Source organism: Caretta caretta, chromosome 5, assembly GCF_965140235.1.
Source record: "Caretta caretta isolate rCarCar2 chromosome 5, rCarCar1.hap1, whole genome shotgun sequence".
NCBI classification, from domain to species: domain Eukaryota; kingdom Metazoa; phylum Chordata; order Testudines; family Cheloniidae; genus Caretta; species Caretta caretta.
Window position 1 is genome coordinate 6,515,787 of NC_134210.1, and position 13,669 is coordinate 6,529,455.

General features: G+C 44.6%; 1 protein-coding gene across 11 annotated transcripts in view; it reads right to left on the reverse strand.

Annotated features, from left to right (window-relative positions):
- The window catches only part of CELF4 (CUGBP Elav-like family member 4), an 888,518-nt gene that overhangs the window by 25,595 nt on the left and 849,254 nt on the right, over nucleotides 1-13,669 (reverse strand). For all 11 annotated transcript variants that reach the window (XR_007356644.2, XR_007356643.2, XM_048849887.2 and 8 more), the window contains exon 12: nucleotides 12,227-12,393. Coding sequence is in view for 9 of the 11 variants with exons in the window: in XM_048849887.2 (XP_048705844.2) it covers nucleotides 12,266-12,393 (128 nt within the window). In the remaining 2 variants the exon portion in view is untranslated. The remainder of the gene's footprint in view (nucleotides 1-12,226; nucleotides 12,394-13,669) is intronic.

The window sequence follows — 13,669 nt, forward strand, 5'->3', positions numbered from 1 at the left end:
CTAGGGAGGTGGTGGAATCTCCTTCCTTTGAGGTTTTTAAGGTCAGGCTTGACAAAGCCCTGGCTGGGATGATTTAGTTGGGGATTTGTTCTGCTTTGAGCAGGGGGTTGGACTAGATGACCTCCTGAGGTCCCTTCCAACCCTGATATTCTATTAATCTTCAATACTTTGGCTGGCTGTCAGAGAACAGTAAGTTTCATTGAAATATTGCTCATCTGTTCATGTCCTTTGGTGCGCCTGTACAGTATTTCCTGAAGATTTGGCAGTGCTTTCGCGATCGTCTTGATCTTGGCCCAATTCACCTTGAGCTTCTCAGGCTAAGATCTGCCAAATAATGGTGGATACTTCCCTTCAATCATAGGCAAGGGTAAAATGACTGACTGTCCATCTAGTTGAACTTTCACCTGAAGTATCCATTTTGGGACTAACTTTTTCCCCCAGTATAAGTCTTCAAAACCGTGATGATTCCTTCTAGGGGAACTTCTGACAAAGTCTAGTGATAGGTAGATGCAGAAATCAGTGAACCAGCAGCTCCAGTATCAAGCTTCATGCTTGTAGGAAATTCTTCGATCATGGGTATAACCCAGATTCCATCTCTGACTCCAGCTTCTGATAACATCTGTAATGTTAGGACTTGGTCAGTGTTTCAAGAGCGCTTGCATTTTCCCACATTATGAATTCCTGACTTTGATCCTTTCTTAGGTTCAGTCATCACAGGTGTCTTCTTGGATATATGGTTATTCTGTGTTGCTGGTAGCTGAACTGTGTGACAAGTCAAGGTGATGTGTACTTTCTTCTGGCACTTTCTTCAACTAACCTGACATGCCCAGCAATTCTCCTCAGAGCGTGCAGTTTGCACGCAACAGCCACATGGAAATTCCTTTCATTTCCATGGTCTTCTCTCTCATTGATGTAGGAGGTAAACTTCTCAGTTCACACTAAATTCCAGAGAATCGTTCTCTCTGGTCTCAATTGCAACCGCCACTTCAACAGTCTTCTTGAATGTAAGCGCTGATACAGTCAGTAACTTCTTCTGGACCTGATCATTGTGTAATCCATAGACTAATCGGTCACGCAGGGCATCACTTAATGTTTGTCTGAACTGACAATGCTCTGACGACTTCCTTAAAGCAGCAACAAACTGTGCTCCTGACTCTCCACTTCCCTGATGAAACCAACATCATTCTGCTATCGTTGATGGGTTAGGAGAAAAATGTTCCTGCATTTCCTGCAGTAACTGCAGTGTACGTGGCAGTTCCAGACACAGATGGAGACAACAGGCCATGTGGAAGTCTGTATGCCTTTCGACCCATCACTGTCAGTAAGGCTGAAAATGGTTGTCCATTTGGAATGGTGTTGCAAGTTACAAATTGCTCAAAACATCTGAGGTATGCCACCCACGATTCATGGTTTTTGTTGAACTCATCAACATTGCCTGCAGAAAAGCACCATTTCTCTATTCTACTGTTCTACTGGACTTCATGCCTCCCGGATGCCTTTTCCACTGGGAATTCTTTAAAAAAAAAGATCTATGCACCATCTACGCTCGATCACCCTCCACTGGATATGTGTTTGCCACACTCCTTTGGCTGCCTTTGTACTTGGGCTGCCTTTGTTGGCTATAGACCCTCAGTGCAGGCTAAGCTATTTCTCTGCCTGCATGCTTGCACGTGGTCAGGCATTATGTCTGTCTGCTTACTTTGCACAAGCTCTGGGCAGCAGCCTATTCCTTTATGCTGTCTTTATTTGCCTACTTCTCCCTCTCTAGCTAGCCGACTCACGCTGTCCCAACAGCAAAAACAGCAGCCTGCCACCCTGTGCCTCCAGGTGAACATCTGTCCCCTTTTTTTAAAAGTATTATTTGCTTACTTCTTCTTGCAGGGGAAACTCTGTTCCTTCATAGAACAGAAATGCTGCGTTGCCAAATGTTATCTCTGGAGCCAGCGGAAAAGGAGATAGACAGACAGATGCAGAGGGAGTGGATGGAAGCACAGCTATCTGCTCTGGTAGGTTTATTGCTCTGGCTGCAAAAGTGAAACTAACATGAAAGTGAGGCTTTGCACTGGGGAGGGGAGCATGCTCAAACATTTAAAGGGACAGGACATCACAGATACCGTGCTTTCAGCTAAACACTTCAAGGACAGAAGTTACTATTGGAGAAGAGGAGCATCCATAGGAACAACACCTTCTCTTCTAGCTCTCCTTCCTTTCTTTAGACCCTCCGTTCTCCTTGCCCATCCATATTATCCTTGACTCTGAATTCTCTTCATTCCTCTTCTGTGTCTGCAATTCTGCTTCTGAGAAAGTGCCTTGACTTGACTACACTGCTTCTGACTTCCCCATTCATGCCTTTCTCCTCTAATGTTAGCAAATGTATTGTAAGGAATAATTCTGCATCAGCTAGTGGTGAGAGGATCTGATAGGCCTTTTCTGCCTCTAACTGTAGTGTTAACAGAGTGCTACCTTCTCATACACCCAAAGAAGTGTTACCACAAGGCCCCCCAATCTTGAGCAATGCCTCTGGGTCTCCATTCATTTCAGAATCCTGTGAAAAGCAGCCTTGCTTGTTTTGAAAACCCTTTGCGGATTTGCATCACCTTCCTCATGCGTCTTGTCTCTCTATTTCTCTTTCTGCCCTCTCTGTTTGTCTAGCCCTGGCTTTTTGTCCTGCCACATAATCTTGCTACGGTTGGTGCAAGAGTCTTCTCTTCTGCAGCTTCTGTATCTCCCCACCACATTGCCTTTCTGTCTCATTTCCAATTTCAGCTGAAAGCATCTTTCTTCTCCCTTGCCTGTACCTCTTGATTTTTCCCTCCCTATGCTATTAACTCTCACACACTAACTGAGCATGTCTTTGCTCCCCTTGTAAGGGATGTATGGAACTTGAATGATGAATAACTAATTATACCTTCTGGCCCTTAAAATAAAAATATTAGAAAAGCTATTCACCTCTTTCAATCCCAAAATAGGATCCACCAATAAAGACAAGAAAATGTTTCACATCATGTGAGACACTTTGTCCAAGGAATCAGCTAAGTTTGGGTAGTCCCCTACCCCATTACAGAAATGAACATGGCTAACCGAGGCTATTGTTAATCACCGAAGCAAGAATCTCTCATAATTTGCACATGTATAAACCTCTGGTTGTGTCTCCATTTGAGTGGTGAACTGTTGATTATACGTTAATGTGGTTCTGGGTGAATTGATAAATTGTTGGTTGATTAAGAATAAGCAAGTGTCCTGGTTTGAGCAATACTGTCCAGGTTGAAAGCTGATCTGGAAAGAACCCAGCGTTCGACGAGTAAGCAAATGCTTCCTGGACTGAATAAAAAGCGGTTATTCTATTAGATTCTGTTATAGACTGGCAAGCCTAGTTTGTTAGATTTCAGCTTTAAAATCTAACGGGCACCCTGGCAAATTCATAAATTGACCCCCCCCCCTTTCATGTTTACGCCCTCTAGTGGCTGGACCGCATAGAAATTTAATTCTGCCTTGAAGTTAATGGATCTGATCTGCGCCAGTAGAAGCTCATGTTGTTTAGATCTAGGTTCAATTCATGCAGACGAGCCCTCCAATCAGGGGCAAGATTACAAGTTCTGGCCCATATGAGAATTTGGATGAACTTCCTCAGCCACTTGGCTGTGACTAAACACCTTTGGAGAGTCACTACCACTGGGGTTTTGTGGCTGCTCTCGAAAGTTTGTTAAGAGGTATGCATCTCTATAGCAAGACCCTTGCTCAATTTCGTTTGGGGTTACCCACTTCAGAAGGGGTGACCAATTGTGAAATGTACTAACGAGTCTCAGAGAGGTTATTTCAGCGCATCAGTGCCAACTGGATGGCAAGAGGGTGAGAACTGGGAAGCTGCTTTCATATCTATTGTTTACCTCTGGAATAACCGTATTATCTAATATGGACACATTGAAGGACACAGTTTTTAATGAGGATCTCTCTATAAATTAAAATAAAATCTTTGTTGTATTGCTTTATGTTAATGTAGCACTCCCAAGACAAACAACGTGGATGCTTTAGCAACCTACCTGGACTCACTTAAGTGCAAACACAGCAATGCTCCTGAATAGCTGCCCTGTTTTTAAGAGGAACCAGTTCCAAATATTGCTGAATGGAGTTTAGCCTTGACGCTGTAATTACTGATTGTAATTTTTGAGCGAATGCAGCGATTAATTATTGTAGTTTTCCATCAGTGCATTATATTGTGTGCCAATCTTAGTATAAGTTCTTAGTATAAGATTGGTATTGAATTTGCAGCTCACAAAACAGAAATTAAGTATTTTAAAATAATAAAGTGATTAGTAATTTGAAAGGACAGTCGGGTTAAAAAATGATAGGCCAAAAAAGAAAACACATTTCTTTACAGGTTTTACTAGCAGCGTAGATAATAAAAACAGAGAGAATTAGTCCCTCTTAGTCAATTTCATTTTTCATGTGTTACACAAAGCCTGGCTTGCAAACACACTGGGAGGGAATGTTTAATCCCAGTCATCACTGGAATTATAAAAAAGGAAGCAAAAAGAAAAGGAGGACTTGTGGCACCTTAGAGACTAAACAATTTATTTGAGCATAAGCTTTTGTGAGCTACAGCTCACTTCATCATTCATGCATCCGATGAAGTGAGCTGTAGCTCACGAAAGCTTATGCTCAAATAAATTTGTTAGTCTCTAAGGTGCCACAAGTCCTCCTTTTCTTTTTGCGAATACAGACTAACACGGCTGTTACTCTGAAACCTATAAAAAAGGAAGGAATTCCTGGAAACATTTTGGTTGATCTAAGGTTTTTCCAATGCCCAATGTTAGGCCTTTCCGAATGAAGCTGCACTGAAATAAGCACCCCTTTGCTCAACTGCATTAAGACTGGAGTTATTGCATCAACATAGTCACACCAATGCAACTTTCTGTAAATTAGGAAAACCTTAAATGATGACTAAGGGATGGATAAGATAACAGTCTGTACAGGAGGGAAAGGAATTGTTTTTATGGGCCTAGGAGGTATAACTACAAGTAATTGAATTAGATTGTACTAAGGGACGTTTAGGTGGATTATCACGATTAACATCCTAACAGTATGATCAATGAGTGTGTGCAATAGTCTCTTAAAGGAAGTGGTACAAGCCTCATGACTTGGGACACTTAAAGGTAGATTGGACAAATGAAAATTCAGTCAAAACTGCAGTTTCATGGAATCATAGAATCGTAGGACTGGAAGAAAACTCGGGAGGTCATCTGAGCCAGTCCCCGGGACTGAGGCAGGATTTAATATTATCTAGACCATCCCTGATAGGTGTTTGTCCAACCTGCTCTTAAAAACCTCCAATGATAGAGATTCCACAACCTCCCTAGGTAATTTGTTCTGGTGCTTAACTATCCTGACAGTTAGGAAGTTTTCCTAATGTCTACATATCCCTTGTTGCAATTTAAGACCATTGCTTCTTGTCCTGTTCTCAGTAATTAAGAAGAACAATTTATTACTCTCCTCTTTATAACAACCTTTTTACATTGAAGTCATCTGAAGTCACAAACAGAGCTGGGCAAAAATTTTCCATCAAAACTTTTTTCCAATGGAAAAATTGGGTTTTTGACTAAACCAACATTTCCACAAATAGCGTCTGCTTTCCTCAACCCTGTTTGTTTTTCATTGAAGAAGTGAAAACCTGAAAACCGAACAGTTTTGTCTGGACACTGAAATATTTTTTGGGGAGGTTGGTTTTCTGACAAAAAGTTGACATTTTCTGCAGACTGTCCCCCTTTTCTGCCTATTTCTAAGCACAAGTGTCAAAGCAGACATCAACACAAGTTTGCAAGTCTGAACGCCCCAACCTTCTGTATTTCCCCCGATATGTCAGACAGGGCAGAATGATCCCAACAGTGCATTCACCAATGCTTTGCTGATGGGGTTTTTCTTCACTTCCCTCTGGAGACTCTCCACAGCCAAAACGGTATCAGCATCAGTAAGTTTTTTCTTGCTACTCCACCTACATTTACCTTTGTTCGGTTTCACTGCATTACTCCTGGCTGGCCTACTCTAATCCACCCCTCTTCACCTTGGGCATTAATAATATTCCCAGCAGAGGAGGCTACAAGGCCGTCAGTAACACTTTTCTGACGATTAATCACCACAATGAAGCCACACTGGGGTAATGGGCAGGTTCGCCAGCCATTTGCACTGCTCTGGGTAACTGCTTTGCTGAGTTAGGGTGAAATTCACCCCTGCGCAGAGGGCCAGCATAAGTCCTATGCACCAATGTATGTTAGCTCTTTACCCAGAGATGAATATTACCACTAGTGATCAGACAGAACTACGGCACTAGGGCTGTATGAATGAGGGAGACTTACAAGAAACCCAAAGCTTGGTGCCATATAAAATGTCCCATAGAAAAGAGGGAGATGCTGTACTTTAAAAACTGCCTGTGAATTAAGTGAGACAGTCTCTGTTCATACAAATGAGACATGGCAGGTCTGAGGGGTTCACCTTGTAGTGTGATGGGTATAATATGGGGGATATCAAGACTTCCTTTCTTACCACCCTTTGTCTGTCTTGTCTATTTAGATGGTAAGCTCTTACGGGCAGGAACGGTCTCTTACTATGTATTTGTACAGAGCTTAGCACAACTGGGCCCTGATCTCAGTTGGGGTCTCCTGTATAGCCATCTTCAAGTGGTTAAAAATCACAACTCAGACCCCAAAAATCGTAAGATTTTTTTTAAAATGACACATTTTGGGTACTTTTTCTTTGCCTTCAGGTTTCTAAGCCTTTAGGGTACACTCTGCTCAAGTTTCCTAGCTTTTCTCTGCTAGCCCTCATAGTTGCAATGTACTTAAAAACAATACAACCCCCCCCCCAACAAACGCAAACAAGTAAACAAATGAACAATCCCCACCCCCCAAAACAGAGATTCTCACATAATCGCAGGACTCCCGGAGCTGGGGCTTTACCTAACACCAAATATTGTGAGATTTGTGATACAATTATGAGAGAGGGCAAACTGGAGGTTCAGGCCTCTAGGCAGTGTTGAACTGTTACTGTTTCTCCCAACTTACTATGGTGGCTAGGGCAATGGGAAGTGGGGATGGGGCTAGTGTGTGTCCACATGTCCGTGGCTGGATAATATGGAGCGGCTATTGCTCTCACTATTAGCAATGTGCCAGCAGTGGCTAGGTAGAGTTATGCTCTTGCTCATACGCTTGTCCCTTAGGTACTGTAATCTGCACCGACATCTTTGCGGTAATCTACAGTACGCCAGTGCTCCTAAGAATGCCAGGCCTTATTTTTTCATTATTTCATGCATTTACGATCTGACAGACACATAAAGTTACCTCAACCTCCCGTTCCTACGGGGAGATTTGTAATAGAATATATTGATTGTGGCCTCAAGCGATCCTCTTTTGTTTCTTCTGCTTTCTTTCCCCTCCCACCCTTCCTTTTGATACAACCTTTGGGATGAGAAAGAACAGAGCAAACAGAAGGCAGCCATTTTGGAAGCGTTCTGCCACCTGAAGCCTTCTGGGTTTTGCTCACGGCGGCTTGTGATCTTATCTCCCCCATCCCAGCAAAAAATTTTTGAAGTGTTTGACAGCAACTTTAGCGCATTAGTGAGGAAAACAAAGGACTTTACATCAATGTGGCCTAAACCAAATTGGGTCATAAAAGGGAGATTAGATAAAACATGAATCCAGCATGAGAATTATTTGAGCGAGGAGAGGATTTTTTTATTGGGCGGGGAGGGGGAAAAGAAAATATCCTTGTGTTATCCAATCAGGCTGGATTTAGCTCACTTTTCTGCTGGCAACCTCCCTAATTTTGTAAAGGAGTCCAATAAAACAAATGTTTCTGCTGGAAAGCTGCCAGTTCAGAAAGGTTCTTAAGCACATGCCTACTTTTAAGCACATGTAACTGCCCTGAAGCCAATAAGATGACTTGTGTGCTTACAGCTAGGTGTAAAATTAAGTATCTTAATGAACTGAGTCTGAAAAAAACCCGCTACCCAGGCTAATATATAATGTTCTGTCAGTTCAGTGTGTTGGTTACCTCATAACTTGGCAGTATCTATCTACCTTTGCCTCCCTGCCTTTCGGTCCCCATCATGGGAGCTGTCTTTAGGAATCTTGTTGCTGTGACAGTGCTATGTACTGATTGGCCTCCAATGAGTATGCTTAACTGATGGTACCTCTTATTTCCTCTGTAGCAGAGATGGACCTAAAACAGGATCTGAATACCTCTGAATCTCCATGACACCGCCTGGTCAGGGAATGTCTTCCCCATTCTAGCTTGCCAAACTACCACCTTCATTTCATTCCAACCCCTCCCCAAGATGAACTTCTTCAATGATCACAAGGGGTCCCATTCTCAGAAAGGCAGCCTCCCTTTCCACCAGTGCCCACCGCAATTCAGCCACAGCTGTATATGAGGCAGACAAAGGCGCACGTCACTCACATCTGCACCCGCTTCTCTTTCTGTTAGGTGCAAAATTGCAAGTGTAAATTTTGCCGGCGCAAACGTCGCCTGCTACAAGTGAGCTGGTCCTCAGGTCTGTCAACATTTACAACAAGGAATGAGGCAATTAGAAAATAATGATTGTTTGTTTATTTAGGAGGCATCCAATCAGGATTAGGGCCCTACTGTGCTGGGCACCACGCTCCCCCCCCGCCCCCCCTATAATTACAGTCGCTATAGGCAGAGGGTGGAGTAGATTGGATGGTAACAGCTTACCCAGTTTTACTGAAAAACCGGAGAGAAGCCCAGTTAAAACCTGGACTGCGTGGGAGGCTAAGGTACTCAACAATTAGAATACTCTGAGCAGAACTGTTGTTTCTGCTCCACAGAAGCCAAGGCAGAAAATAAGCTCTGAAGGATGAGTAGATTTCTGACTCCACCTTGTTTCTCATGATCAGACAATTACTTTTTGTATAATTTATTAGTAAAAACCACTTGCCCTACCCAGGAGCAGCCCCCTTATAATAAGTCAGTGTATGCAGCTCAGCCCTCATGATTAGCCTTATCACGACAAACCAGTATGGGCAGCCCAGTGCTTAAGAGCCACCCTACAATAACAAACCAGTGTGCACAGCCCAGGGCTCATGATTCACCTATAACAACGAACAAGTGTGTATACTTTAGCACTCAGAGCTACCCTACAATTCTAAGCCAGTGTGCACCGCTCAGCATTCAGGGTGAGATTTTCAAAACTCAGAACTTGCACTCCTAAATCTCTTAAATGCAACTGAAAAATCTCTTAGGCGCACCGGTGTACTGGGTTAAGAAATTAGCGTGCATGCCCCCAGCACCTGCAATAAGAAGCCAGCGTGTGCACAGGATGATGAAGCAAAAAAGCATTTGGATATGGAAACCTATTTCAGTTTCAAGCTTCCAAGGGGCCTTGTCGTAACCAAGGAAAAGAAAATGTATTTAAAAAAGGGTGGAAGAATACTTTGGCCATCATCTTTGTATAATTACATACAAAGGAGTTACTAGATTACTAAGACTGCATCTTTCTTGAGCCATTATCGCCCTGAGAGAGTCAAATGACCTGTGTGAAATTAACATGGTCAACTAATGCATTTACGGAGAGGGAGTTTCTTAATCCACTTCATGTCTTGCCTCCAGTGCATTGATTCTTGAGGGAACAGAGTTTTGCCATGAAGACTAGAATAGGGTATTATTAGTGATAGTCTGCATATCAATTAAAGATGGAAAACTGGGACTAGAACAGCCTGGAAAGTTGGGGAAGGTCAAATCTGGGCAATTGATGGTTGACCCCTAATTCTGTGATGGCCTGAATCAAAATCTTAGATCCCCAAACCCCCCAATGTTGGAAAAGTTTGGAAATCCAAAACTGATCTTTGCAGTTCAGGTACATCTTTGGTACTGGCCTTCTAATAGAAACTTGCAGATAGCTTTAACTACGGAATGGATGGCTACTTCTTCTCCATAATAAACCACTCATCCATATATATATTTTCCTAGGACCTAATTACTGGGGAAACCAGCCAATGCATAACATTTTGGGACCAGTGGGAGAGGAGCTGAGTAGAGTTATGGATGGTCATCAGGAAGAAGAGCAATATCCATTCACCAGATCGGGGACAATGGTTTCTACCTTACCATGTGCTGACACACTGTAACTTGCCAAACCATGAACCAGGTCATGCCCTTTTTGGAAAGGAATGCCTCTGGTCCTTGAAGATAGGAACTGAACTATCATCAGTGATGTTTCAATGCCACCATGCTAGGCAGGAGCCATCAGAAATACCAGAGTTCTACCAATGCAGCACCAGGCTGGCTGCTTCTGCACCACCTATCAGGCTGGCTGCTTCTGCACCACCTCTCAGCACCACCTATCAGTAGCTAACTGGCAGGGCACTCTTAGTGCAGTAATGCTGTTACTTTGCGTTGGAGACGAGAAACAGCTGTTGCAGGGACAGAATGTATCCATTTTCAAAAGCACTTAAGTGACTTAGGATCCTACTTCCCATTTTCAAAAATCACGTAAGGTTTTTAGGTGCCTAACTCCCACTGAAATAAATCAATGGGAATTAGGTGCCTAAGTACCTTTGAGGATGTTGGTCTTAGACGCCGAAGTCTCACTGAAAATGCTAAGCACCGATGGGTATAGCGATACAGTGATAAAAGACCTGCAGCATGGCCATGGTTGACTCGGGACAGCTTGCTCGGGCTTAGGTTTCATCCACACAGGGATTAAAAAACCCTGGCTGGCCTGGGTCAGCTGACTTGGACTCACGGGGATTGGACTGTGGGGCTAAAAATTGCTGTACAGACATCTGGGCTCAGGCTGGATCCCCAACTCCGGGACCCCCCCACTCTCACAGGGTCCCAGAACGTGGTCTCCAGGCCAAGCCCGAATGTCTACACAGCAATTTTTAGCCTCACAGTCCAAACCCCTTGAGTCCAAGTCAGCTGACCCAGGCCAGCCGGGTTTTTTTAACCCCTGTGTGGATGAAACCTAAGCTTGGGTTCTGACTTGGGTTTGAACCCAAGCCCCCCATCCATCCACATACAAATCAGCTGGACTCAGATCAGTAAGCACTCAGGACCCAAGTCATATAACTCATACTGAGGGGGCGCTTCAGAACCCAAGTCCTGCAGTGACTTGGGTCCATGCCCGGGTGGACACAGCTCAAGCCAGAAGGTCTGCTTAGGGCAGTGTGGAGGTGTTAACACGGTTGGGAGACCCAGGTCCAGCAGTCATAAATCCAAGTTTACAAGGCAATGTGGATGACCATGTGCAGGCTTGGAAGAGGACAGTCCACAAGCCCAGGTCCTGTAGATCCGTGTTTACAATGCAGTGTAGACATACCCTGTGTGACTTCTGAAAATGGGACACTTCGGATCTTTCGAAAAGTTTATCCAAAGCCTAGACTCCATTTTGCTGCCAGGGGCAGGCTTAAATTCCACCTAAACAAGTGAGTTGTGCTGGTATTTTTGGCACTGTTGTATGTGCTTAGAAATTCCCTTAGCGTACCATGTTTGCTGCCTCCCAACAGAAAACAATTTACTGTCCAGGAGGCTAATCCTGAGGTCATTATTCCGTTTTTAACCAAGTCCTCACTCCAGCAAAGCTCCTGTTGGCTTCAGTGGGAGTTTTATCTGAGTAAGGAATTAACAGAAGCTGAGGGAGGACATGAGCATGGATTCCTTTATCCATTTCTCTAGTTCAGCAAGGAAGATATTAGGGGCTATTTAGTTGTCAAGGAGACCTATTTGCAGGACTCTGTCACGCTGAGATGAAACTGGACATGGACTATACCACACGAAGAATGAAAAATGTTTTGGAACATTTGCAACATGGAGCTACTGCTATATACGCCGGACTGGTCCAACTGCTTGGAATTAAACTGCAGCCTGGTTCCCACCTCTTAATTACAGGTTGTCTTCAGCCTCAGAATCCTTTCTATGGCTGAGCAAGTGACCGGAACAGCTGCTATCCTCCCTAGTGGTCAGGAAGACGCATCATAGTCACACGATGCCACAGGGAGGAGGACTTTGGCCTGTCCCACATTTAGCCTCTTTCTACCAAAGTGCACACACAAACAGTTCCTGTTTTGTGTGCGTGTGTGCGTGTGGTGGTGTGGCTCTAGCCAGAGACCTAGTGGAAAAGATAGAAGCCAGAGGATTGCAGAACTAATCTTTCTTTAGGGTCCACAACACAGATTCTGTACAACAACAGGTGACATCCCCTCCCCCGTGCAGTTACCTGTGCTAGTCATGTGTATCCAGCGGTTCCCACAACTCTTCAGTAGGGACGGTTAGCATCCTTCGGCCTCTTCAGCTGCACCTTCAGCCTCTTCATGCCAATCTGGAAACCATTCATAGCCTGGATGGCAGCCTGGGCACTGGCGGGGTTGTCAAAACTCACAAACCCTGTCAAAACAGGAGGCAAGGCGGGGGGTTTAACGAACTGAAAGGGGCTGCAGCACTACATGCAAGACCACTTAGAATGAACATGGGGTGTGGGCGAGGAAAGGACTGGGGAGGTGGGTGGGAGGGAGGGAGGGTGAGGGGAAGATGGTTGCCAATGGGGTGGGTTGTTACAGATCACAGTATCTGATCCGAAAGCAGTTCCAGACATTACACCACACAGAGTCCGGGGCCCTGCGTGTTTGAACCCCAGCATTAATGCACGCAGCTCTGAGGCTATGTCTAACTGCGAGTTGGCACTTGTCATGAGTCATTTTCAAGGCACTTATTCTGTGTGTCTCTCTCTCTCTCCCAAGGCTGGGGTAAATCTGCTTCTACCACCCTTGATGTTTCCCTCTTATCTTCTCTGCAGCACCTTCTCCTCTCCCTGCTGCATCTATGAATGAGGGAACTTGATATAGCCATAACTACTTGCTTATAATGGCAGAGTAAATATGGGAGAACCCAATGACTTTCCCATGCCAACCTGAGCTGGCTCAAACCCTAGACCATCAGCACTGAAAGCTTGAACAGTTATCACTTGAAGTGAAGGAGCAGCTCTGTTAACTGATAGCTGTAGGGGACTCTTATTCACACCTTTGAGGGAGGCAAACACCCACACTTCCCTAATGGGGGTTACATGAGTAGCTCGGGTTACTCTGCATGGCATCTAGACAGCACTGCGCTTTGCAAGCAGGCATGTAGAGCTTGCTGTGATGGGAATCACCCTCAGCGACTGGACATGTGAATGGGGTAATTATAAGGGGCTAAGGGGACCACTTTGGGACCAGACGAGCGAGGGCAGGTCAGTTCCCAGCATGTTGGGACAGAGGCTGAGCAGAGATGCAGCTAGACCAAGTCCACGGTGTGCTGGAGTAGCCAGCCTAGTTTACATACTTGGAACGGAGTCTTATTTATTATTTTGTAATGGGGGAGAGCGGAGCTTGTCATTGTGGCTTCGCCCCCCCAATGGCTGGAGGCCATTATAATGACACGGATGCTAATGGGATTAGCTACTACTTGGGGTCCTACTTTAGATCCAGCAATAGAAACCTGTGCTTCTGAAGACTGCTGGGAGTTCTGCCCTCCCTTCCGGGTGCGCATTTAGCTGGTAACTGGTGTCTGGAGAAGCATGAGGCAACCACAACATGCCAGAAATGCCCCTCATGCTCCAGCCATGAGCATCCTCATGTGTTGTCCGCCTCCCTTGGGTCTGTGCATAGATACTGTGTAACAGCCT